This window comes from Falco cherrug, chromosome 11 (genome assembly GCF_023634085.1).
Source record: "Falco cherrug isolate bFalChe1 chromosome 11, bFalChe1.pri, whole genome shotgun sequence".
NCBI classification, from domain to species: domain Eukaryota; kingdom Metazoa; phylum Chordata; class Aves; order Falconiformes; family Falconidae; genus Falco; species Falco cherrug.
The window spans coordinates 28,315,894-28,339,998 of record NC_073707.1 but is presented as its reverse complement, the minus strand read 5'-3'; the positions used below and the strand labels follow the sequence as shown (position 1 = coordinate 28,339,998).

The following is a 24,105-nucleotide window of genomic DNA, read 5'->3' as shown; positions in this document are numbered from 1 at the left end:
CAGTGTTAAATTGTGCTTTTCAGCATTTTCAGAGACTGTATATGGAAACAGTTGTGGGTTTTTTTAATGTTCCTTTCCGTAGAAATGCCCCTCTGTTCATGAATATGCAACTTAAATCGTACTCATAAAACTGTGATGGAGTTCTTAACGTGCTTAGCGGTTTGATGAACAACGTTGTATCTGCATTAACCAGCTCAACTGAAAGGTCTTTTTATTTGGTTTTAATACGCTATTTGGCACTTCACTTCATATGCAGTAGTTTAAAGGAATTAACATTTATTTCACTTGAACAAACTAATCTGCATTTCTTACTTAATTCTTCTTCCTAGTGGGAGCAGTAGCAACCCCAGAGATGGGCAAGGGTGGCCTGCAAGGAATTCAAAGGGGCATGTGTGTGTGGAGGATGTGACTTACTCTTTTTTTTTTTTTTTTTTTTTTTTTAGCACTCCCTTTTTTCTTTGCTTCATGGTGTGTTTGGAGGTCTGTGGTTTTGAGTGTGTCCTGCTTAGTATTATTTTAGAAATAAATGAAATAAGAATTGCATACTTTCTAGAGAGCCGCTTGGTTTCCCGTATATTATTATATATCCCTCATTTTTTATTTTAATTGGAAATGAAACTTGGGGTAGTCACTGTTTAATTGTAAATTAAAAAAAATATATTTTCTAATTAATAAATTATTTTCCTTAAAGCTGACTTAGAAGAGTAAAGACAAAAATTCTGTACAGGCTGCCTCAGTGTTAAACCTGAGGTGTTGAAACCAAGCACTGAAGGTGCCATTGTGAATTGTTTCAAGACACTTAAATGTTAGTTTTGTAAGCTTCCAAAGAGCTTCAGCCCTTCTTGAAAATTCAGTGGCATTAATAATAAAAGAAAGATTGCTCCTGTGCTTGTTAGTGCAAATCATTACATCTTGCAAAGGTCTGTAACTCAGGTTTTAGTTGCAGTGCCTTTAGATGGTGAAAAGCAGTTCCACAGTAGAAGTTGTAGGCAGAGTTAACATCTTTTTTTAGACAATCCTCTACCTACAAACTTTGTCTTGCATTGCCTGATTATTGTAGCTCTATAGCAACACTATCATTACAGCACAATAGTTACCAGAATTTGCAACCTGAAATGGAAAATGTGCCCCAGAGCTTGAAAAACCCAAATTAGATGATGCCACCAAATTCCTAAGCTTTCATGACATCTGTAGGTCTAATAAAAGATGTAATATCTGCCTACATATGTTGCTTTCCTTACGTTCCTAGATCAGTCCAGCTCTGGTGTTATAAATCTTGCATTTTCTTCAGTAAATTTAAAATGGGAATATGACGCAGTGTGTTTCACTGATCTCTATTTGAATAGTTGGTTGGGGTTTTTTAACAGATCCTAAATTCTAGAGGGTGGGGAAGATGGGAATGTCCCGAATGCTTGGACAATTGCATCACAGGTTTGTGTCTTTCAGGATCAGCTCCAAAAGCTGGTAGATTCATAAATCTTGTTTTATTCTCCTATGTTGTTGTGGCTTTTAAACAAACCTTTTATGTGCTTAAGTACAGAGTGTTGTTAGTATTCTTCACAAACATGTTTACTTTTCCATTAAGCTATTTGTCGTCCTACCGCAAACATTTTATTGCAGAAGAATAAAGAATTAAACAATTTAAGCAGACAATTGAGATCAAACATGAATGCACTTTTGCACGTTCTCCATCACTTCCCTCAGTCTTCCTGCCCTGCACAAAAGCAGTTCACATTTTCATGTAAGGCTAGCAATTGTACTCCTGCAACTGCTTTGCCTTGTGGTGTTTGCTTAACTGTGAATGGAGGAAAAAAATACCAATATTTGTAAGATTTTTCTGCAGAACCATCACATGAGGCAATCCTCTTTTCTGTCTGAGACTGGAAATGCTGCAGAAGCATTTGATGTAGCTGCCACAGTGAGATGATGCTTGCGCAGGCCTATGTAATTGTGTTGCTGCAGGCTAAAGAACAGCATTTATGAAAAGCACAGGGTACTACTACAGATTGCTGCACAATGCCGGAATTCATTTAAACATGTTTATAGCACTTCTCTGCTTTAAAAAGTACAAACAAGAACCCTAGATATCGAGGTGGAATGACCGGTGTTTATTTACCACTGTGTGCTGCTCAGTTAGAACAAATGCTGTTGGATGCAAAGATAAGCCAAGAGTAGGTTTATGGTCCAACATCTGTGAAATTTCCTTAAATACACAAATTACTTGTGGTGGATCTCAAGTAGCTGGAAAGTACAGAGGTGTCAGTCCTGATCATCCTTCAGTTCATGAAACTCAAAGAACGCACCGAGCCTGATGTTTTTATACCTGTATGTTTCAGTTGTGATTCTACTGTTACAGGGGAGTTGTGCAGATGAGTAAGGAAAAATGTCCTCCCTGTTAATTGTGGTAGTAATGATAAATGCTTCCTGAGGAAAGACAATTAATCTTTAGTGATTTACAATAAAAACAGAGAAAGAAAATGAGGATGGGAAAGCACAAATAGGAGAATATTAAGGGGAATGGGGGAATTGCATGTCTCCAGTACTTGTGTTCTTCCTAGCTATTGAATCTTGGTTCCAGTTTTTGGGAAGCTTTTTATCTCTGCTTTAGCCTGTGTGGAATGGAAGGAATTTGTGCCTTCCCTTCCTCCTCTATTTTCTCTAGCCTGTAAAAAAAAGAAGTTATGTTTTTCTATAGGCATTTTATTAAATGTCTACTTCAAGCAGCTGCGAAAAAGCGTACACTTAATTTCAAGTACAAACCTCCTTAATTTGGAGGTTTACCTCCTTCCACAAAATTAAGGCTTCTTCTTGGCACCCCTTCACTTGTAGGAAAGCCGCCTGCCCAGTTGCTGCAATACAGCAACAGTGAAACAGTGACCCTTGTTGTTAGGACGCCTTCCGTGAGTATGAAAACTGAGGTTATGTTCTATTTCAGTTTTGGTTCCTTCATCTGTACCTGAATTCTTTAATAATAGAAAGGTGAAGTGGTTTTGTTTGGGTTTTGAAAAATAAATATAACCATTATTGCCTTTGTCATCACTGAGTTATTCCAAACTCTATTCTGCTACTTCAACTGTCAAGAATTTATTATTTTTGCAATATAAAGTACCACAGGTCCCAAAGATTGCACTAGCTGCTATGCAAGCATAGAGTAGGAGCTTTTACCTACAATGTGACCACTTAAGGTTAGCAAAAAGGGAAAAACCTGCACACAAAATGACATGAATAATCCCAGATCACTCCTTGCCAAGCCATCGTCAGCAGGAAATGTAGATACTGTAATTTTGTTGTAGATACCAGAACTGATGTGGCGCTTAAAAAGCGAGTTAAGTGATTCACGAAGGAGCTTTGCCGTGATTCTCAAGGGCTGTTCCAGCAGTAAGCCCTGCCAGCCCCGAGGAAATCTGAGTATATGAAAGGTGTGAAGTCAAGGATTAAAGTGTATCAAACCCCTGTGTGATCAGCAGCGAGGCAGGTTTTGTTTGCGCTGTGGTAATCCTTCTGCTGTGGCGTTGGGAGATGGCACGGAAGGGAGCCCATGCGCCGTGAGCAGTGCCGGCCGGTGTTAGGTGGTGCCTGGTGCTTGTACAACTGCCCCATTTTCGTGTGCTGTGCTTTTGTGCTCGCATTGCGTCGCAATACGTAACTGTACGCAATGAAAGGCCACAGCAAATTGGATTGTGCCCTAATCTCAGCTGAAGTGCCGGCTTTACGGAGAAGATGTAAACCAAAAAAGCTTTAGGCTCCTTGTGGATAGAAGGAACTTGTAGTAACGTAGTGGTACAAAGACTAAGCAGTGCCCGCAGAGCATTTTCCTCTTCCAGCAACGAGCCTGATGTAGGAGAAGCCCCTCACGCTTCCACTGCGCCGATCGTATCGCTTCCCAGCCAGGCTCCGTCGTGGGTTTCGAGACCTTCTCCCGCATCTCCTTGCTCCCGGTGCTGCGGCTGGAAGGAGAGGTCCGTGCAGCTGCTTTGGGGACAGACACCATCACGGCCACCCACCTTCCTGTGTGTCGCTGTCCCCTGGTAGCGGGGTGTCAGCGCAGCGCTCACCTGGCGGGGGGACCCTCGGTGGGAGACGCTCCCTGCTGGGGGGCTGTCACTGAGGGACCCTTGTTGAGAGATGCTCACTGAGGGACCCCCGATGAGATCCCCTCGCTGGGGGACAAGTCCCTGAGGGATCCTCGCCGGGAGATGGCCGCTGAGGGACCCCAGCGGGCGGCCCTTGCTGGCGGGCAGTCCCCAGGGCCGCCGGCTGCTGGCCGCCGCGCCTCAGGGAGCCTGACAGCTCCGCGCCCGCCCCGGCTCCTTCTCCCTTTCCGCCATGGCCGCTCTCCCCCCCCCCCGCCGCCTCCCCGCCCAGCCGCCGCTCCGGGCCGCAGCCTCGGCGTCCGGCCCTCCCCAGCGCCACCGGGGCGCTCCCCGCCGCCCGCTCGGGCCCTAACGGCGGCGGAAGGACGAGCTAAGGCCGGGCACAAATAACACTTATTTCTTTTTTTCTTTTTCTTTTCCCTGTGGGTTTCATTCCCCCCCCCCCCCCTCTCCCCCGGCGGGGGCCGGGCCGGGGGAGGGTTTCCCGGCGCTGAGGCGGCGGCGGGCGGGGGAGGGGCGGCCGCTCCCGCCGCTGCCCCAGACAGGGGGCGGGGCTGCGGCGGCGGCGGGCGGGGGAGGGGGCGGCGCGCGCCGCCGGCGGGTTCGTGGCCGCGCGCCGCCGCCGTCTCCGCGGCTGTCTCCGCCGCCGCCGCCGCTGCCGCCGCTGTCTCCGCAGTGAGGTCACGGGTGGGCGGTGCGTGCGCGGAGCCCGTTCCGCTCCCCGGGCTGCCGGAGCCCCCGCCGACGCCGGGTGAGGGGCCGGGGAAGTTGCCGGGGGGGGGAGGAATGGAGCTGAGCCGGGGGGAGGGGCGCGCCGTCCCCGGGGGGAGGGAGCGGCGGCGGCGGCGGCGGGGCTGAGGGAAGGGGGTGCGGGCGGGCGTAGCGCGGGGGCGGCGGGGAGGCGGCGGGCAGTGCGGGGGAGGGGGTGAGCCCTGCCCGGAGCGGTGCCGGCCGGGCTGAGGTGAGTCACGGCGCGGGAGGGAGGGAGGAGGGTGCGAGCGGCCGGGATGCGGCGTCCCGGGCCCTTCCGGGACGGGGCTTTGCAGGGCCGGGGGCCGGTTCCCGGGCGGAGGGGATGGCGAGCGGCCCCGGTGTGCGCCGAGCCCCCGTGCTGTCAGGCTGCGCACGCCGTGAGGGAGCCGCTCCGGTGCCGCCCCCCCCGGCCTGCCCGCCGGCCGTGCGCGCCGCGCCGCGGGAGCTGCCGGCTGCTGCTGCCAGCTGCGCCCATCTGCCGGGGCCGGGGGGCGGCGGGCGCTGCCGGCCCTACCGGGGAGCGCCCTGCGCACCCCTCTCTCGTAATGCACGGGGTAATGGAGCACACCCCTCCCCCGGCACAGCCAGCTGTGTTTGGGGGTTGCTCCTGGCTGACCTCTTTCTCTTTTCACAGGTTTTCTGGAAAGACGTGACAGAACGCGGCGTTAGCGCGAGCCATGACTTTAGCCGGTGGCCTGGATCTTACCTCTGTTACTAATAACTTGGGGTGGGAAAATTCTGACACACACCAGTGACATCTGTGCAAAAGGTGACTCTCTAGGGATGTTTAGTGTGTGCCGGATCTGGATCAGCCTTTAATTTGGGGATTTATTTGTGAGCTGCCATAGTAACTCCCATGCTGGTGGTGAAATCATAAAGTTGGCAGCACAATAAAGCAAGCCCTTAAGATTGTGTTTGATCTCCAGGAACTGAAAGTGCTGAATAAAATTTTCATACACGTTTTGGATCAGTTGCATTAAGATCAGCATTCTTCAAACTGAGACCATTTTTCTATTTTAATATTTAAATAGAGACTTATTTGAAAAGAGGGTATATTTTTAAAGGAAAAAAATGATCAAGGATGGACACTCTTGAATCAGCACATCGGGTTTTTTTACTAAATCGTTGTACAAGACAACTGTATAAAATAGCGGGGAGCGTACGAAGAAAAGCCTTTTGTATACGTGTTGCAGTGGGGGTTTTGTATTAGAAAACTGAACAAATAACTATAAAAGAAAAATCTTTGTAACCTCTCTCCATTATTAATTTTGTGATTTCACATGCGAAATGGGTTACAGATTTTACTGTTGGAGGCTGAAGAAGTAACATTTTACTGAAAAGAGTGCAAAGCTTGGTAATCAAGAGCACTTGAAATTGTTGATTTTTTTTTTTGTATGAACAAGCAGGAAAATGCACATTCAAGACTTTAATTAATTAAAGTTCTGGTGTTTAGCGATGGAAAGCCCACAAATAAACTTCTCTCTAGGTCTAGTTTCAGACCAGAAAAGGAGTGGGATGCAGGAGGATGGAAGTCCTCCATTAAAAAAAGCAATGACAGAAATGCATGTAAATAGCAAAGTACAAGTTGTAATAAATAAATTGCCAACAATAAAGAAGGAGAACTTGGATGAATATGATGAAACTACTGTGGAGGCTGATGGGGAAGCCACCAAGCTGAACAGTACTTCACTATCAGAGCCTTTGAATTTAAATCCAGGTTTGAAACACACGTTGGCACAGTTCCACCTAAGCAGCCAGAGCTCACTGGGTGGACCGGCAGCTTTTTCAGCTCGTTATTCCCAGGAAAGTATGTCACCCGCTGTCTTCTTGCCTCTTCCGTCGCCGCAAATACTTTCTGGTCCGCTGCTCATTCCTCCGGACAGCTCCACGGAACTCACCCAGACTATACTGGAGGGGGAGTCTATCTCTTGTTTTAAAGTTGGAGGAGAGAAAAGACTTTGCCTGCCACAAGTGTTGAATTCAGTTCTCCGAGACTTTTCGTTGCAGCAGATCAATACGGTGTGTGATGAACTGTATATATACTGCTCAAGGTGCACTTCTGACCAGCTTCATATTCTGAAGGTTTTGGGAATTCTTCCGTTTAATGCTCCATCCTGTGGGCTAATTACGCTGACTGATGCTCAGAGACTATGCAATGCTTTACTGCGTCCTCGCACTTTCCCACAAAATGGCAGTTTTCTCCCTGGTAAGAACACTTTGGCCCAGCTGAAAGAGACTGGCAGTGCCTTTGAGGTAGAGCACGAATGCCTGGGCAAGTGCCAGGGGTTGTTTGCACCTCAGTTCTACCTTGCGCCGGATGACCCGTGTATCCAGTGTTTGGAGTGCTACGGGATGTTCTCACCCCAGACGTTTGTGATGCATTCACACAGATCCCCGGACAAGAGGACCTGCCACTGGGGATTTGAATCAGCCAAGTGGCACTGCTACCTGCATATTAACCAAAAATACTTAGGAACGTCGGAGGAGCGGGAACTGAAGCATCTCTTGGAGGAAATGAAGGAGAAATTTAGCGAGAAAAATCAGAAAAGAACTCGGTCTAAAGTAAGTTCACCTACCCTTGTAAAACTCCCAAATCTCTTTCTGCTCACACGTAAATACTTGTTTTGGAAGCGCACTGCTTGCCTTTTGTAAGTGGGAATGCTTGTCAAATCAAGCCTAAGTTAAATTTGTGGGAGAGCTTCGCCATGGAAATACATTTCTCATTAAAAGGTGCGGTAATTTCTTCCCTCTTTGGGCTGTAAGTTAACTTCATTTGAGCTGGTTTGGCTTTGTTGGTTCTTGTTCTGTAAATGCAGAGCTATTGTGAAAATTTTTGTTCTTATTTGACCTTTGAGTATGTTTTATGCAGTGTGTGTTGCAGCAGCTGAGCAAAGCAGAAAGGAGCTTGAAAATCAAGTATTACAAATTCTTCATGTGTTATTTTTACTCCCGCACACACAGGTGCGGTGTATGGCAGCCTGGCTTGCTAGCCACCCATCTCATGACTTGGCATGCAGGGTACTGGTGCATTGCTAAGTTGCAATTTAGAAGCCCAAAGTCTGCTTGTTCAGCAGTAGCTTTCTGTTTAAACCACTTAGTATAGAGAAAATACGCCAAAGAGAGGGGGTTTTAAGCAGCGCAAGAAATGAGCTGTGGGCCGATATCTTGACAATGGTTAATAATAGACATCGTATTTTTTCCTAAAATAGTGCTGCAAGTCTGCACTGTGGTTCAAAAATACAGAGCTTATTTTCCCCTTAAAGACAAGCACCAGATAAATACTAAACACCATAGATGTTTCCGTTCATAGAAGGTGCAATTTTTGGGGTACAGTTTAAACTTAAGAGGTTTTTAGATGCTTCCTGCCCCGTGACTTTTTTTTTTTTTTTAGTGTATTTGGCATTTACATGTCTGTCTGATCGCTACTGGTTCAATTATATATGCATTTTGCCTGTTGGATGTTTTATGGTGGATTTCAATATAGCAGCAAGAGCAGTCCAGATGGTTGAGTCCAAAAAGGTGTGCTGTAAGTTGACAACTTTTGGCATAAACTTCTGAAAAGTCACTATTGCAGAAAGGCTTACTGTAGTAACAGGTATTCTTATAGTTTTGCCAGTCTACAGTAAGGGATTGTAGCAGAAAATTTCCACGAAAGTCTGCAATATGGCATGCTTCCATGTGCTGATTTAGTTGAAGATGTGGGTAGGTTCATAGCGAGGAGACTTTGCTTTTCATCTGATAAAGACATGGCAGTCTTTGTCCTTGCAATGCCAGTGTAGGTAATAAACGATAGTATGGTGAATGCATCATTGGAAATAGTCTTCTATATTCATACCTATAATACTGCTTCCCTTCTCATGGTAGCATGTCCGTGAGATCTTTGTTTCATGTGTACAGATGAAAAAAACAGCTGAAATTAGCAGTAACAGTAATTTGGACTGAACCGGTGCAAATGAAATACAAAAACTTTCTGGAGTCTTCTGCAGACCTGTGTAGTTCTTTATAACAAAGCGGCATATGAAATCAGAATGAGAGAGAAACTGAAAACTTGAACAAAGAAAAAATGGTGGGGGAGGGTTCTTTATCCTTTTTTTGTCTCATGGATATTCATCTGGAAAGTACAAAAGATTTAACAGGGGAGTGTGGGAGCACAGCCTCTGTTTCCTTGTCCTTGGGCAGCTTGGGCTGCCTCAGTTATCTTTTCTTTCCCTCATATCTGTGGTGTGAGACAGGTATTTGGTACAATGTGCGGATGTTCCTTTTTCTTATGCTCCTAGGGAAGTGTGTGTGCAGGATGTTCCATTTGCTGTTCTGTCACCATCTTAGCACCTTTGCTGAGTCAGTCCTCAGAAGTGCTGACGCATCTTTGAGGTTATTGTGGAGGGCCCAGGAAGAACAGTTGCCCTTGGCTAGGTTTTTGTCCATCCAGTAATAATAAATTATTAATTAATTCCCATAGTCTTTGGAGCATCCTAGATCCTGTGCCTTGCCTTTCTCCTTAGCATTTCACCCTCAGTTTATTAACCTCACAGTGCAAATACGCTTCTGCTTTTAATGTTTTAAGAGCAGTGTACTCGCAAGGTTAATTCCTCTCTGGGTTTTTGTGCTAATAGGAAAGCTGTAAGCTGTGTATTTGATTGTCACCGAGTTTCTAATTTTCTGTTGAGTTCTAGACTGCAGTGTAATATCCACCTGCTCTTCATGGAACAGCTGCCGCTATGTCTCTGCTGATCTCTGCACTTTCAGATCCTCATCCCCTTTGACTTTGTGACAGTTTCTGATAATTGCTCTGCACTAAAACTCTGTCCTGCTACTCAGACAATTCCCAGAGTTTGTCATTGTGCGTAGGGAAAAGCTCGCATAGTGGAGAGTTAACATTTCTTCTGAGTGTTTTTGAGTGTTGTGATAAATCCCATCTCAGATAAAAGTAGTAGCTTCATGATTAAGCTGAAACTGCTACTTGCCTCCCCCCCCCCCCCCCTTTAAAGAACAGGATTGAAGAAAGCCCTTTCAAATAGTTTGGGTAGAAATCATTGAATTCACCTTGAATATATAGTGTTCACAGAATTTCTTTAGAGCATCTAAACTAAACAGATTGTTAGGTAGTGAAATATACATGTATATATTGAAGTAGATGTTTTATTTCTATTTTATTAACCTGGATGATGAGGGAAGAATCATGTTAGAAAAAGACTTCATGTTTATTTGCAGTTACTTTTCATTTTCTTTCCTAAGTAAAAATTTGATTGCATGTTACGAAATTAATTTGCAAAATGCAGACTAAGCGTAGACAGTAAAGTCAGTTTCCATTTGAAATAGGTGGGAATGTTAAAATCTGACCTAAAAACTTGAAAATATAGATAACCTGATAGATAATTTCATATGAAAATATATAAACATGTTAAAATGTGAGTCCTAAAATATGGACAAGATGTGATTCAGAAATCCAAATAGGATTACTGTATATTAGCTGCAGTATAAGTAAAAGAATACATGTACATTATTTAAATTATTAGAATGATCTGAATAAGTCAAAAAAACTACAAGTGTCAGGATGAGGCTGTTTTTCTAGAGATTATTCACTGTATTTCAAATCTTTATTATTTAAAGGCTTGGTTATGAATTTACTGTTCTGGAGCTTAGCTTCCTTGTGCCCTCCCTCCTTTCTATCTATGTTGGAACTGATTTGAGGAACTGCAGGGGTGGAGTTAAATTTCAGTTTCATTGCTAGAGCTGAATTTAGTGGGCTGGAAGTTTCGACCAGAATATTGTAAATGGGATTTGGTATCTCTCATAGTCACGTGGCGTTTGATTCTGCAGACCTCGATACAGGCCACCTCTGTGTAACTGGGTGCTCTCTTGAGTGCCACAGATGAAGTTCTGTGGCAGTTTATTTCAGGGTATGTAAATATAAACTGTTCTGATAATGTATCATTGTGAAGATGTTAGAATGCTAGATGAAGCTTTCGGTACAGTAGAATTATTATTATTATATTTTTTTTAGCTTTATAGGCTTTTTTTTTTTTTTTTTTTCAAATTGAGCAACTTCCCAGAGGTGCTGGGTCTGGCTGGAATGGTGTTAACTTTCTTCATAGCAGCCTGTATGGTGCCGTGCTTTGGATTTGTAGCTAAAACAGTGCTGGTAGCACACCATGGTTCTGGGTGCTGCTGAGCAGCCCTTAGGCAGCGTCAGGGCTGTCTCTGTGTTGGACTTGGCCTCTGCAGCAAGTAGGCTGGGGGTGGGCAAGAGAGTGGCAGGGCCCAAAGAGATACTCCATAATGTCATGCTCAACGATAAAAACTGGGATGGAAAGAGAAGAAAGGGGCTTTTGGCATCCAAGGTGGATGCCATTTGGTGACTTGACTGGGCATCATTGTGCTTGTGGGAGGTGGTGAGCGATATCCTTTTCTTCACTTGTTTTTTTTTTTTTCCCCCTCTTTCCTTCACCTATTGAACTGTCTTTATCTTGACCCAGGAGCTTTATTGCTTTTGTCCCCATCCTGCTAGGGCAGGGGGCGGTGAGGGGAGCGGCTGCGTGGGTGCTGGGCTGCTGTCAACCAACCACGCCTTACCCAAAAACCTGCTTCCCAAGGCTATTTTAATACCATCAAATTAAGTACCAATTTCTTAGCTATGAGTTTCATTTAAATATATGATGAGACACTTTTCACTTGAAATTAATAGTAACTTTGAAGTGGAGCATGAAGTATCCCCAGTAACTTTGACTAAAGAGTAATTCCAAAAAATATTTCTTGAGACTAAGGGAACCAGAATTGCTATCCAAATAACAGAATGCATAGAGGTTTTTAAAGATGGTATCTTCCAATGCACCGGAATTAATTTTGTTTGTTACTGCAAAGGGAACGGAGTTGTCATGTTAACTGCAGCAGCTTTCCCCACTTCTGTAATAAGAATTTGTGACAACCGGAGAAAGTTCTGTCTCTGGAACACCAGTTCCATTTTATTCATAGGTTTTGTTTTGTAATAAATTATCTGGCAGGTGCTTACTATGATGTGAATACTTCATTGCAAGAGGCTCCTACCACCTTTTGGGAATCCTAGTTTCTGCTTTCTGTTTCTCCCAAACATTTTTAGCATGCCTCTGGCAGAATTCTGGAAACTCAACAGAGCTTTTGTGTAGGTTTGTAAAGAGATCTTCTTTTAATTTTGTTGCTACTTTGCCCATAATGGGAAATAGGAGATGGATGAAACTTCTGTATCTTGCGTCACTGTGCATCTCTGCCAAATACACTCCATTTTCCAGTACCCCAGTTTCTCTGGGGTGTGTGTGTATTAATGGTGTAAATGCCATTTTACTGAGGAGCATTTATGAAAATGTAAGTAACATTTACCCATCTTCCAGTTACCAGTTTGTTTTCTTTTCTTTAGGCAGATTCACAGCAGAGCCTGGAATTATCGCAGTGGTATCCAGTTATAAAGCAAGAAGCAGAAACTGATCCTCAACCACCCTCCTTTTTCCATCCCAGGTAACTGAGTTTCCTGCATAGAACTATAAGCACTGCATGTACAAGTATTTAAATACTTGTGGCTATTTAAAGGTAATTCAAGCTGAAAAAAGTGTACTTGCAACCTGAACTGTTAGGAGAACTTCAAGGGATCGCACAGGAATAGCTGAACCCTAACTTCTTACGTGTTTTTTAGTGTAGATACTAATGAACTGCTTATGAGTGGGTGTTGGTGCAGGACTCAAGCTGTGATCTGTGAGTGTTTTTCAGTAGGCAATACAACGGAAATGTAATTACAATTTCCCTTTTCAGAGTAGAAATGACAGAAAGTAATTTTTAATCTTTCTTATGATAAGCTGCATAGGGCCTGTTTACTGTGAGTGCAACTTAACTTCCTTTCCAAATAGACTGTTTGGTGTTTGAAGGCTTTCTTCCACACTGGAACAATGGCTACAGCTGAATTGTCTCTTGATTAGTGTCCTGGTTTTAAAAACCAAGTGCATTTTTTTTCTTAACGTAGTACACAGTTTGTCATCTGCATCAACAACGGAAACAGTTTTTCTTGACGAACCTCTTACCCTCATCCCCGTGTGGTTGTGCATTTACCATATAAGGGTGGAATCAGGCTCTTGGCTAGCAGCATGCATCAAAACAACACATATGCATCAAACTAGTTCCCACGCAAATGCGTGAATGGTGGAACTTCTGTGATGGTCCCTCAGTTTGCTCGTCCTAGCGGTGCCTGCCTTCAGAACTAGGAGAAAGGAAGGTGTCAAAGACAGCAATGTGAACCCCAGCGTCGTGCCACTGATTATCTTGGCACTGACATGAACACATTTGGCACTCTTTTCCCTCTGTAGTAGGCAAGAGCGGAGTGGCTAGGTTAGGGCAGTACACAGGGGTGCTCCCAGGAGCCCAGGAGCTGTGAAAATCCAGATAGCTTGCTTGATGTATGTGAGAAAGAAGGTCCAGCATTGGTCTCAGACATGCCCCAGCACTGTGGCTGCACAGCTTTGCTATTGAAGGAGCGATATACTCATTCCCACTACACTGATCACTTCCCCCGTCCTCCATTGCTACTATAAGGAATATGAAGATGCTAGAGAATCTGGAATCAGTGGCATTCTAATTTCACTCTTTGCATTGAAGTGAAGACTTCATATGATTTTCTGTATGATTTTTTTTTTTTCATCAGCCATGTTTGGAAAATCCTGTTGTTCAACAGCCTCAAAACCTTATCTAGATAATCTACTCAGTAAAGATTAAGTGGATTGTTAGGATTTCCTTTTGCATAGGAAAAATGTAAAAAGTATGTGCTTCTTTTTCATTGAAGCTCTTATAGTTTGAAATCACATTAAATTAAACTTACTGCTCTCTACCAGTCATCATTTATTATGCCTTACCTTTCATTCTTAATTTTACTGTTCTACTATTTCAGTTACTACCTTTATATGTGTGATAAAGTGGTCGCCCCAAATGTATCTCTTGCATCACAATATAAGGATGTTGCAAAAACAACAGTCAAAGCTTCAGAAGTAATTAAGTCCTCACCTGGACAGTCAGAGAAGAAGCTTGGTAGTGGAAAGCACAAAAAAGCTGCCTCCTATCCAGAGCTTTCTCTTGAAGAACAAGAAAAAATTGACTTGAAAAGTGGCGTGGAGCAGCAGAAACGTTTAGGTGAGTAGTGAAAGCTACGCTGAAGAATTTCCATTTTTATACCATATAATTTTGGAAAGGTGAACACTAAGCAAATATTTTGTGATGTCACTTCAGTTTTCCAAAAATTTTTTTTACCGTTTTGTAATCTTCAGTTTTCTTTGAATTTTTTTATTCTGGAGATTTAATTTTCTGTGATTATTGTGCTGTGTTCTTCTTTTCTCTGTAGATCCACCTGTGTCAACTCGTTCTGCAAGAGGTGGAAAATCTGAACGTGTTTCTTCCAAAATCGCTAGAGACTCTAGCCATGTTGAAGTAGGCAGTGATGTGCGAACCTTGTCCCCCACGCTCATGAAAGACATCAGTTGTGAAGATGACAAGGGAAGGATCATGGAAGAAGTCATGAAAACCTACATCAAGCAGCAAGAAAAACTAAATACGATTTTGCGGAGGAAACAGCAGCTTCAAATGGTACAGTGCCAATCTGAGCGCGTTTCACTTGTGACATCAGAACACTGATGTTAACTTGATGGTTCTAGAATCAATGTCACAGATTTCATGCACTGGAAACACTGAAACACACAGATAATTTTCGCCCCAGCTTCAATTCAGACACCAAATCCTTAATATCCCTTATGCTCATTGGGTTTGAGTCCGCTAACAATCGGTGTCTCTTCAGTTTGCACCTGCTGTGTTCCAGCAGCTCCTTCATTTGTTTTATCCAAATGAAAACTACTTCTTTCACTTCAAAATGTTTTCCAAACATTTGAGTATTTTGTCATATGCAGTTTAAGTCCTCTCAAATTTGTCAGTTTTTGGGATTTTAGAGATGCAGACTTAAGTCCTGTAGGAGTGGTCTTATCACTGGCCTGTATAAAAAAGGATACTGCCTATTTCTATTTGATAAGCCCTTGTTTTTAGGGGGATTTTAGTAGTCTTTTTAATAGTGGATGATATTTATATCATAATTAATTTATTATATTAATATAATAATTATTAGAAGTGGGTGTTCCCTTGTGATTGATAATTTCTGTTTTATGAATTAAGATGAATAGTCTCTTTGCTTCCTACATTCATAGACCAGACTTTAATAGTTTAGTTTAGTTAAAGTTAAGCTCAGAATCTGTGAGCTCAGATGGGGCCCTAGAGCTGCTGCTTTTAAGTTGTTCTACTGTTGGAGGTAAAGCTTGTAGATAAGTTAAAAAACCCCTGAACAAACAAAAAAAACCCCCTTAAAAATACCAAAATGCCAGTGGAAAAAGAAATTGAACACGTTTATTCTGTTTTCTGATGATGCACTTCTACATTTTCAAAGTATATTTTAGTAAATCAGTGCTGCTGCTTTCTGAGGTTTGCTGCTGGAAGTTGTGAATCTAATCTGGAAGCTCTGTGTACTTGGAAGTATCAATAATTTTTTACAAATTAAATGCTTGCTGCAGAATTCCAGGCTGTCATTTATAAGTAGATAAATACCAGTAACGAACTGTTGTTATCAGTAGGTAAATGTGCTCATTTTGGCCTCATTGTTTCAAGATACATGTTTAAATTCAGGTTTTTGCTTTTCTGGTCTTAGAACTAAGGTGCATATGATGCTGGTTTTTCTTGACAGGAGGTGGAAATGTTAAGCAACTCTAAAGCTATGAAGGAACTGACGGAAGAGCAGCAGAATTTACAAAAAGAACTTGAATGTTTGCAGGCAGAGCATGCTCAAAGAATGGAAGAATTTTATTTTGAGCAGAGAGACTTGGAGAAGAAACTGGACCAAGTGATGAAGCAGAAATGTAGCTGTGACTCCAATTTAGAAAAAGACAAAGAAGCTGAATATGCAGCACAGGTGAGAAGGGAAAGTTCATTTCAAGCTAAACCATATTTAATGTATCAGGAAATTGTGAAGCTGTTGCTCAGCCACCTTAAAGTTTCATCTTCTCCATGTGTTCTGATACCATAGATGAACACCAGAATAGGTCACAGTGACATATTTATTTCCGTGTTCCTTGATTGGAACTGAGGTAGAATGCATCTTACAGAAACATAGGATGTTTTTGATGAAATACTAATCTTAAACATAAGGTTTGTTACATCCTCATGTAAAATAAATCATATTTTTAATGTATATAGGCTTGCCCATGTTGTAGAACTAAATGTTCTCATTTTAGTTACAGAAATAAGTTATTCCTCTTTTTATTCCTTTTATGTTAAAACAAAAAAACCCCAAATCTCTCAACCAGCGTTTTGTAAATTCAGTAGCATACCTTGATGCTCTATCTGTTCCTTGGTGGTAGAATCTTCTGCACTGTCTAATGAGCTCCCTTCTGTGCTCTATCAAAGCATTTGGTCCAAGAGTTCTCTTGGAAATGAAAATCATGTTTTTGTCTCTCGTTCCTGCGTCTTGGGTTCATATGACAAAACCTATGGAGATTTTTCTTGTCTCTTTCACTTCCCTTTTAACTTACACTATTGCTTCTTTATGTTGGAGGTTATTCATGTCATTCCCATGGGAAAGATACAGTTAATGCCAAAGGGAGCCTTGGAATGCAGCTTTTGAAAATCAGTTGCAGTTATGATTAAATGTATAGTGAATTAAATGTATGGTGATATATTTTGTACCGTGTCACAGAAAACTAGTCTTCACAGTTTTGTTTTTTTTAAGTGAAGAAAATCTAAAACTTCAGCTCAGTAAAGTTTTGTGATCGTTTGATCATAGCTGTCTACATTTCCTGCCCTTACTGTCTCAGACTAAGAAACAGGCAGTACTTGAGAGACAGGTTTTGGTATTTTTGGGGAGTAGGACAGAGACAAACATCGTAAATCCTTCTCATGAATCTAATGTCATGACATCCCACTCCACAGATTCCTAGCCTTTGCTGCCAGGAATAATCCTCTCTGACTAAGGCCTGATTTACTAAACATCTGGTACAAGCCCTATTACTGCAAGTAACAACATGTTCTAATTTATGAAGGTAATCGTGTATAGTGTGTTTTATGTGGCTTGTGTAGCTTACCTTCTTTAAAAGGTAAAAACCATAGATTGTTCCCCAAGGAGATTGGTTGATTGTTCCTTTTGAAGTTAGGCTTTGAAAACTAAATAGTTCCTTGCATGAAAGTTTACTCTGTTATTACCTGAATGGTAGAGCAATTCACAACATACAATTTGAACCTTTTTCTCCTCATTACATCTTAGAATAGATTTCGGACTCTGGGTTCCAAGCAGTTGTCAGAAGTACCCAAGTGAAACAGAGGTCCTGGCAACAGGTGCCTTCCCCAGGCTGTGTACACAGCATTTAAAAAGCCTTAATCCAATGTCTTCTTGAAGCAGTTACCCAGGCTGCCTTTTCTGGCTGAGAACTGTGGACTGGGAGGAACCCTCTTTGTACTACATGCAACAAAATTAATAATTTGGGATTTGCAGCTTGCTTAAATGTCTGTTCTTCTTTGTAGGCCTGTCGGAAGATGCACTAAGTGCCTTCTCCCCCTTTTTGACTTCTTTATTGAATTATCTAGTTTAATTGTTGCTTTACCCTGTCAGTCACAACAGGGCAGTATAACCAGTACTGGAACCTTTCCTTAGAGGTGGAAGTCAAAATCAACCAGAGACGTGCTTGTGCAGTACGTGCTGCAACATGCGGGCACTGGGCATATTGTACTGCAACAGTTTACTTCCAGTAGTGGAGTCAGAAGACTTGTGTTAATAGCCTATTGCTATCTAAAACCTGCTTAAATATTTCTGATTATACAAAGAACCATTTAAATATTTCCAGTTATGCAAGTGGAGATGAATGTCTCCTGAATGTGATGTTTCTCTAAAATGGGCACAGCAGTTCCTTGGCCCAGTACATTTTGCAGCAACTGGCGAACACCAGTGACGCTGCGTGCTCCTGCTCCTTTCATTCTCATCAGCTGTCTTCCTCATTTTCAGCGAGACTTATGTTTAGTGAAGATTTAGATCAGGTGGATATATATCATTACAAACACAGATGAGTTTTTTTAGATTCAGTGAGCTCTTTTTGTAAGAAAAAACCACCTTAAATCAATGGTAGAGAAGATTACTAATTTCCAGTTTCCTCCCTGTTTTAACTGCTGGTGGTAGCAATTTTACAGTAACTTTCTCACACTTGAAAAATTCATCGGACATTTCCAGATCTCACTGTAAACAAGTTTGGACAATGTAGCGGGTTTGAGTTTTACTCTACTCCGAAGATGAAAAAAAATACGTAATTTCTGTGTTTCAACACCAGTTTGGGTGGACTCATGTTTATATTTGAACACACACATAAATGCGCAGGTGGTTGTGTTCAAGGTTTTCTGGATGTCATTTTTGGTAATGCTGTTTCATTTACACTAAAAAGTATCAAAAAACAGTGTTGGTGGTTTTGTTCTAGAAATGCATTCAGGCTTTGAAATGGAGTAATATTTTGTCAGGTAAGTGAAATCGACTTGGGAAATGATAAAGTGCTCTTTATTCTGGGATTTGTGAAACATCTGATGCAGACATCGTCACGGTCTTCCTAACAGCTTATGTGTATTACTGACATGGTCTAGTGTGACAGGTTGTACGACTACAATTTATATGTATTTGAATATTAGACTGTCCCATTTTTTTTTTGTTACAGTGTGATGTTTATGCAACTCTGTATATTGATGTCATTTGCTAATGGTGTAGTAGGTAACTGCATAATTCTTGGTAACAGTAGAAGACAAGCTGATGAATGCTGGTGAACTGAAATACTTTTATCTGATGCATAGGGTGGTCATCAGTGGCATCTTGAAGTGAATAGTTGACATTTACAAGTAAGTTTGCTATAATTTGCCTCTCTGTCTCTCCTCTCTGTTTTACAGCTGGCAGAATTGAGACAGAGATTGGATCACGCAGAGGCAGACAGACAAGAGCTTCAAGATGAACTGAGACAAGAACGAGAGGCAAGGGAAAAGTTAGAGATGATGATAAAGGAGTTGAAGCTACAGATCTTGAAATCTTCAAAAAATGGGAAAGGAAAATAGAGATTGGAAGAGGAAGCTGCATTCTTTAAACAGGGTGTTTTGGTTTTTAATGAATGGTGAGCAGTTTCTGTGTGGTGAGAAAAAGTATTGTCTGCAGGTTTCTGTTTCCCAGACAAATCCAGATGAAGATATACATATATATAAATAAATAGAGATAGATAGGTATACATTTTTAGATTTTCCTAACCAATGAAAATCTGCATTTATTTGTACTGGTGTTTTTCTCAAACAATGAAAAATACGAAACTCTTGATTTAGAGTGACCAGTTTCTGTCTATTTCTAATGCAGTCTTGAGGACTCTATACCTTTTAACATTGTCTGTTAAAATCTATGTGGCGATCTTTATTTTGCTATCAATTGCACATCCAGTTATAAAAGTACATTAAAAACATTCTGAATTCTTCAAGATAAAAAATAGTTCAGGTTTCAGTGAGAATTACGTGTTCTCGGACTGGGGAAAGTAAAGGCAGCTTTTCATCTGTAAGGTAATACTCAAAATTGCCACAATGATAGATGATTGATCATCAAAAGTGATTTACCAGCGTGAGTTTTTCCCATAATTTCATTGTGTGAAGTCAAGCTGATCTTTTCTGTATTTTCTATTTAACAACTCTTTATGAATCTAAAGAGTTTAGAGCCAGCATTTGCTTACCATGCTGGAAGAAGAAAGCATTAGGATTTTTTTTCAAATTAAAAGATTTAGAATTACAATGGAATCTTTGGAAGTTAAAAATTCATGTATTTTCTCTTGTTTTCTTCTGTATACTAGGTATGAAAGAAACATTAATAAAAGGCTGAAAGGTGGGGCGTTTCCTTCTAGAAAATGAGAAAGCTTGACTTAACTGGTTTTCAGATACTCATGCTTTCAAGAAAAACAATATTTATTCAAAAAAATGTATTCGTCTCTCTAGTACCCTAAGCCTCCACACTCTGAGCTTCTTGCCAACTTGTGGATTTTTCTTTCATTACATAGAACAGGCCTTAACTGACATGGCGATAATAGCTTAAAAAATAAAATTCTGAGATACGGCATTTTGAAAATTATTTTGATAGTCTCTGTATTTGAATTGGCATGGTAACATTACCATGAATTAAGAAATACAGCATGTTTGTTAAGCTATAATATTTGAAAATGTGTAATTGTACAGAATTACTGTTTTATGTATATATAATGTTTGAGTACTTCGGAAGTCTGGTTCCTAGTGGATTAAACGCATGACTACACAGTTGGATGAAGAAATAACTTTTTTCGCACTCCTCTCCAAAAAGTTTGATACAGCTGACAGATACTAGCTGATTATATCAGTGACTAGGAATATTTTAGTAGTTCTAGTATTTCACTACATAATTTTAACCTGTACTTTAGCTTCTGTTTTTGAGGTACTTGGGTTTATTATTCTCTTAATAATCTAGTTAATTCTGGGTGAAACCACTAGTAAAAGGCTACGTTGATTTTCTCCACACACACACACACCCTGCCCCCCGAACTAGTAAAACTGAAAACTTTTGAGGTTTTTTTGTTTCTCTTTTAGTGATGTAACAGGATTGAGTATCACAGAGAAAGATAAAATTGCACGTCTTTAAACTGAATGAGAAATGAGGTGGTAAATCAAATGTCATGGAGTCATAGGGTGATTCTTTTATAGCTGTGTACAATTTTGTTTATGGACTCTGTGTCATATTTATACTGAAGGCTAAAGCAGGTTAGTATAAAAATACCAATTTTCTTTGTCAGTGTTGATCAGAAAAGAAGACCCAGATCACATTTTTCCTTTCTTCGACTCCGTCTCCAAATTTTTGCTTTAAAAAAAATGAAAAGGCAAAAGCCCATCTTTGCAGCATGGTTTGGAAGGAGGGGTGCAGGCTGTAAATTACTCTGGTTGTTTATGCACCAAGTTGCTTTAAAAACACAATGAATGTTTTGTTGTAACAAGAACCAAAACCACAGCTATAGGAAGAGTACGTAAGAAAGCTGATAAAAGTGTGATTATTAGGGAATGGAGCTTGAAGTAGTCCAGCTTGATTGACAGAACCTACGTTGGATTAGCTAGATGGGCAAGTAGGAAAACACCGTCCTGGGAAACTGAAAAGTTTCATCCAGGTGTTATTAAGGGATCAAAAGATACCGTTTCTAGTTGCTTTTCAGTATCAGTGTTTTGAACCAGACTTCTTCGATTGTCAGTGTAGATAAGGCCGTACAGCCTCGTTTAATACAGCTGCAGTAACTAATTTACCACAGTATTTATAGCTTAGCCATTGAATGTATGGAATCCTCATGGGATTATTGTATTAGACTACCGTATATTCTGTTTCCATTCAGGTCTTGTCTACGTTATGTGACTTTGGCTCAAATTTCCCTTTTTGCCACCAGCTGACCTTCAGCAGTGGCAATTGCAGTGGAGTACTAGTATAGCCCGGGTTCCGGTGCCTCAACCAGCACTTCAACCAGCTCTCTACCAGCTGTTAACTGGTTTACGCTGTAGGCTATTAAAATGCTGATGGCCATAGTTTGTACTAATATTTTCACTCTTGCAAGAACTCAAGCAGCTATACGAAGTTTTAGCAATTCCAGCTGCAGATAAGGCCTCCTAATTGTTTTAAAACATCTGGCTGAAAACGCTAATGCGACATTTATTAAAAGTAGCTTTGTAAATATTCCATTTAGGTAATCTAAAGTTAGAATGCATTTTAAATTATTGTAATCCTCTTACAATTCTTAAATATTACTTTCAGGCTCTTTACTTAAACAGTTTTCATACGTGTAGACTTAATTTTATACTGATTTTAAGTAATAATGTATACATAAATGTGCCATAGATTTTGTGTGTTCACAGTCTTTGAAAGATAGTTTTTTAGTAAATTGTAAATAATACTGAACATTATTCTGAATATTGAACAGTATTCTGAAATACTGAATATTGTTCCAGAACAAATATATGTTGACTTGTTTTTCCACTACCTTACGCTAGTTACATTGAATGGTTTATTTTACAGCCTGATACAGGAGCTTGGAATGCACACTTAAGGGCCGTCACTTAAGTGCACACTTAATGGTAGAAACTGATTCTGTCATTAGGTCCTCGCTTTTAGTCATCGCATGCTCGTTTTATGTATTGTTATTTGTTCTGCCTTCAGTTAGTGCTTGCTGATCTTTCAGGCAGGAAGTCGTTTTCCCAGATAGTTGTGACATGAAGCCCATAGGAAAAAAATCCTAAAATTGGGCATAATGTTGGAAGTTGCATTATTAAACACCTAGACCAAGATCAAAGTTGCCTAGTGCACTCTCTGGAGCAAAGTAAGTGGGACTCAAGATGACTATCTAGTTTGCTCCTATACTTTTTTAAACTAGAACTTTCACATGCTTTGTGTACTTTAATCAACAAGAAAATACAAGAGCTTAGAGTAAAACTCTTGTAATTTAGGTGGTCTGAAAGCACCCTCATTTGCAGCATAGCCGTGTATCCCTAGACGAAAGAGATTTTGATCTAAATCTCCAAACTTAACGAAGTCTGTGTTTTAGTTACTGTAAAGCATATCATTTAGTTTGAGCATTTAGATAAATGTAGCTATGTTTCACATTCTTAAACTAATTTTATGCTATATTTAATATATTGATAGCTTAGGTGTAATATCAGTTGTATATAGTAAAGGCATAATGCAGTTAGTGAAGTAGGAAAAGTTGAGTGGGAGCATAAAGCTATTGGTGGCCTGAAAAAATAAGTCCTGGCCCATATTTTAGAAGTCACAATGTTTTATTCATACATTCTTGTTTTATATTGGGGGAGGGGATAGCTAGAATGTGTTATGAAATTTTTGGGAAACTTTCCTAGCATTAGTCGTGAAGTTGGCCTTGAAATGCTGTCATGGTCAGCTTCCTAGAATTCACTTGTTTGTAGAGTATATATTTTGATTGTCAGTAAAGATAACAACTTTGTATTTTTTCTGCACTTAATTTGTGTAATTAATCCACACAAGAGTTTTCTATAACATGGTGAAGTCGACAAAAGACATAATTACACCTACCTGTTAATCTGTGCTTGCAATATTTCAGTGATTTTATTTAAGCTGCCAATAGAAAGCAGCAGAAAGCTGCAAATTTAGATTTTATTTTTGCTCATTACATTTGTAGTGTGTGTATTCCATCAATTTTCATTACAGAAAACGTGTAGAATTTTCTATTTGTTGCATATTTCTATTTCAAAAAGAGAGCAATTTTTTAGCTTCCGCAAAAGCAGTTACTGCTTACAAATTGCACGACAATTTTGTAGTGTGTCTCCATTACTTAGAAAATTGTTTTTTTCAGGATTAGTGGTTCAGTTGGAAAACGCTTGAAAAATTAGTTTTAAGCACAGCAAACAAATGGTATAAAATTTTGCTATTTGAAAATTGATTAAATGTAACTATCAATTGATTTTTTTTTTCTCTGAAAATAGATACCTCACTTAAAGGAAAGCACAGCTGTACTGTATTTAAACTAATTCTAGGAAATAATAAAAGGTTGGTCTAAAATATTTCGTTGCCATGATGTTGCTTTCTGTGATGGACAAAATCTGTTTTTGTGTTTTCATACTCATCCTTGGAAGAATTCATCGATGTTGACATGCCAGTATAAATATCTGAAATTACAGAAAGTAGCTGCAGAACAGCAGAGTCTGTATTAGCTCAAGGCAACAGGTTGAATGACTATTCTGAAACCATAGTAGAAGCCTGTGAAAAACGATCAGTGCACTCAACAATTTTTAGTACCTTGCCAATGATGTACAGTCTTATTGTCAGAGTTGCTGTGGTTGCATTACATGACACACAAAAACTGTCCTCTACCTCACGTGAGATTTAACAGATATTTTATATGGTTTTAGTAAACAAGATGCATCTATCTGGTCACTTAGTTTACAAATTCTGAATTATATTTATTGAAACATGACATACTGTGCTCTTAGCTTATACCTCAATTGTATTTTGTGCTGTTATCCATTTTCATGCCTTGTAAATACCTGTATAGATTGTGGATTCGAAAACAAATAAAGAACTGTAATGTCAGAACACCTGTCTCTGTAATATTTTTGAATGCTGACTTCTAAACTTGACTTTTTGGAAGGTATTTTAACAACAGCGCTTTTCTAAGGAGGACAGAGT

General features: G+C 40.7%; 1 protein-coding gene across 1 annotated transcript; it reads left to right on the top strand.

The window, feature by feature from the left end:
• The first annotated feature begins 4,680 nt into the window (after positions 1–4,680).
• Positions 4,681–24,012, top strand: SKIL (SKI like proto-oncogene). Its single transcript, XM_055723787.1, has 7 exons — positions 4,681–4,845; positions 5,482–7,409; positions 12,238–12,335; positions 13,753–13,991; positions 14,200–14,441; positions 15,580–15,804; positions 18,807–24,012. Exons 2-7 carry the CDS (start codon positions 6,303–6,305, stop codon positions 18,966–18,968), a joined length of 2,073 nt encoding a protein of 690 aa, XP_055579762.1. The 5' UTR covers positions 4,681–4,845; positions 5,482–6,302; the 3' UTR covers positions 18,969–24,012.
• Positions 24,013–24,105: the final 93 nt, after the last annotated feature.

Excerpts from the sequence above, each read along its gene's own strand:
- SKIL (XM_055723787.1), top strand. The coding sequence starts at position 6,303 with ATGGAAAGCCCACAAATAAACTTCTCTCTAGGTCTAGTTTCAGACCAG. Across the intron at positions 7,410-12,237 it reads AGAAAAGAACTCGGTCTAAA|GCAGATTCACAGCAGAGCCT; the intron begins GTAAGTTCACCT and ends TCTTTTCTTTAG. Across the intron at positions 15,805-18,806 it reads AAGCTGAATATGCAGCACAG|CTGGCAGAATTGAGACAGAG; the intron begins GTGAGAAGGGAA and ends TCTGTTTTACAG.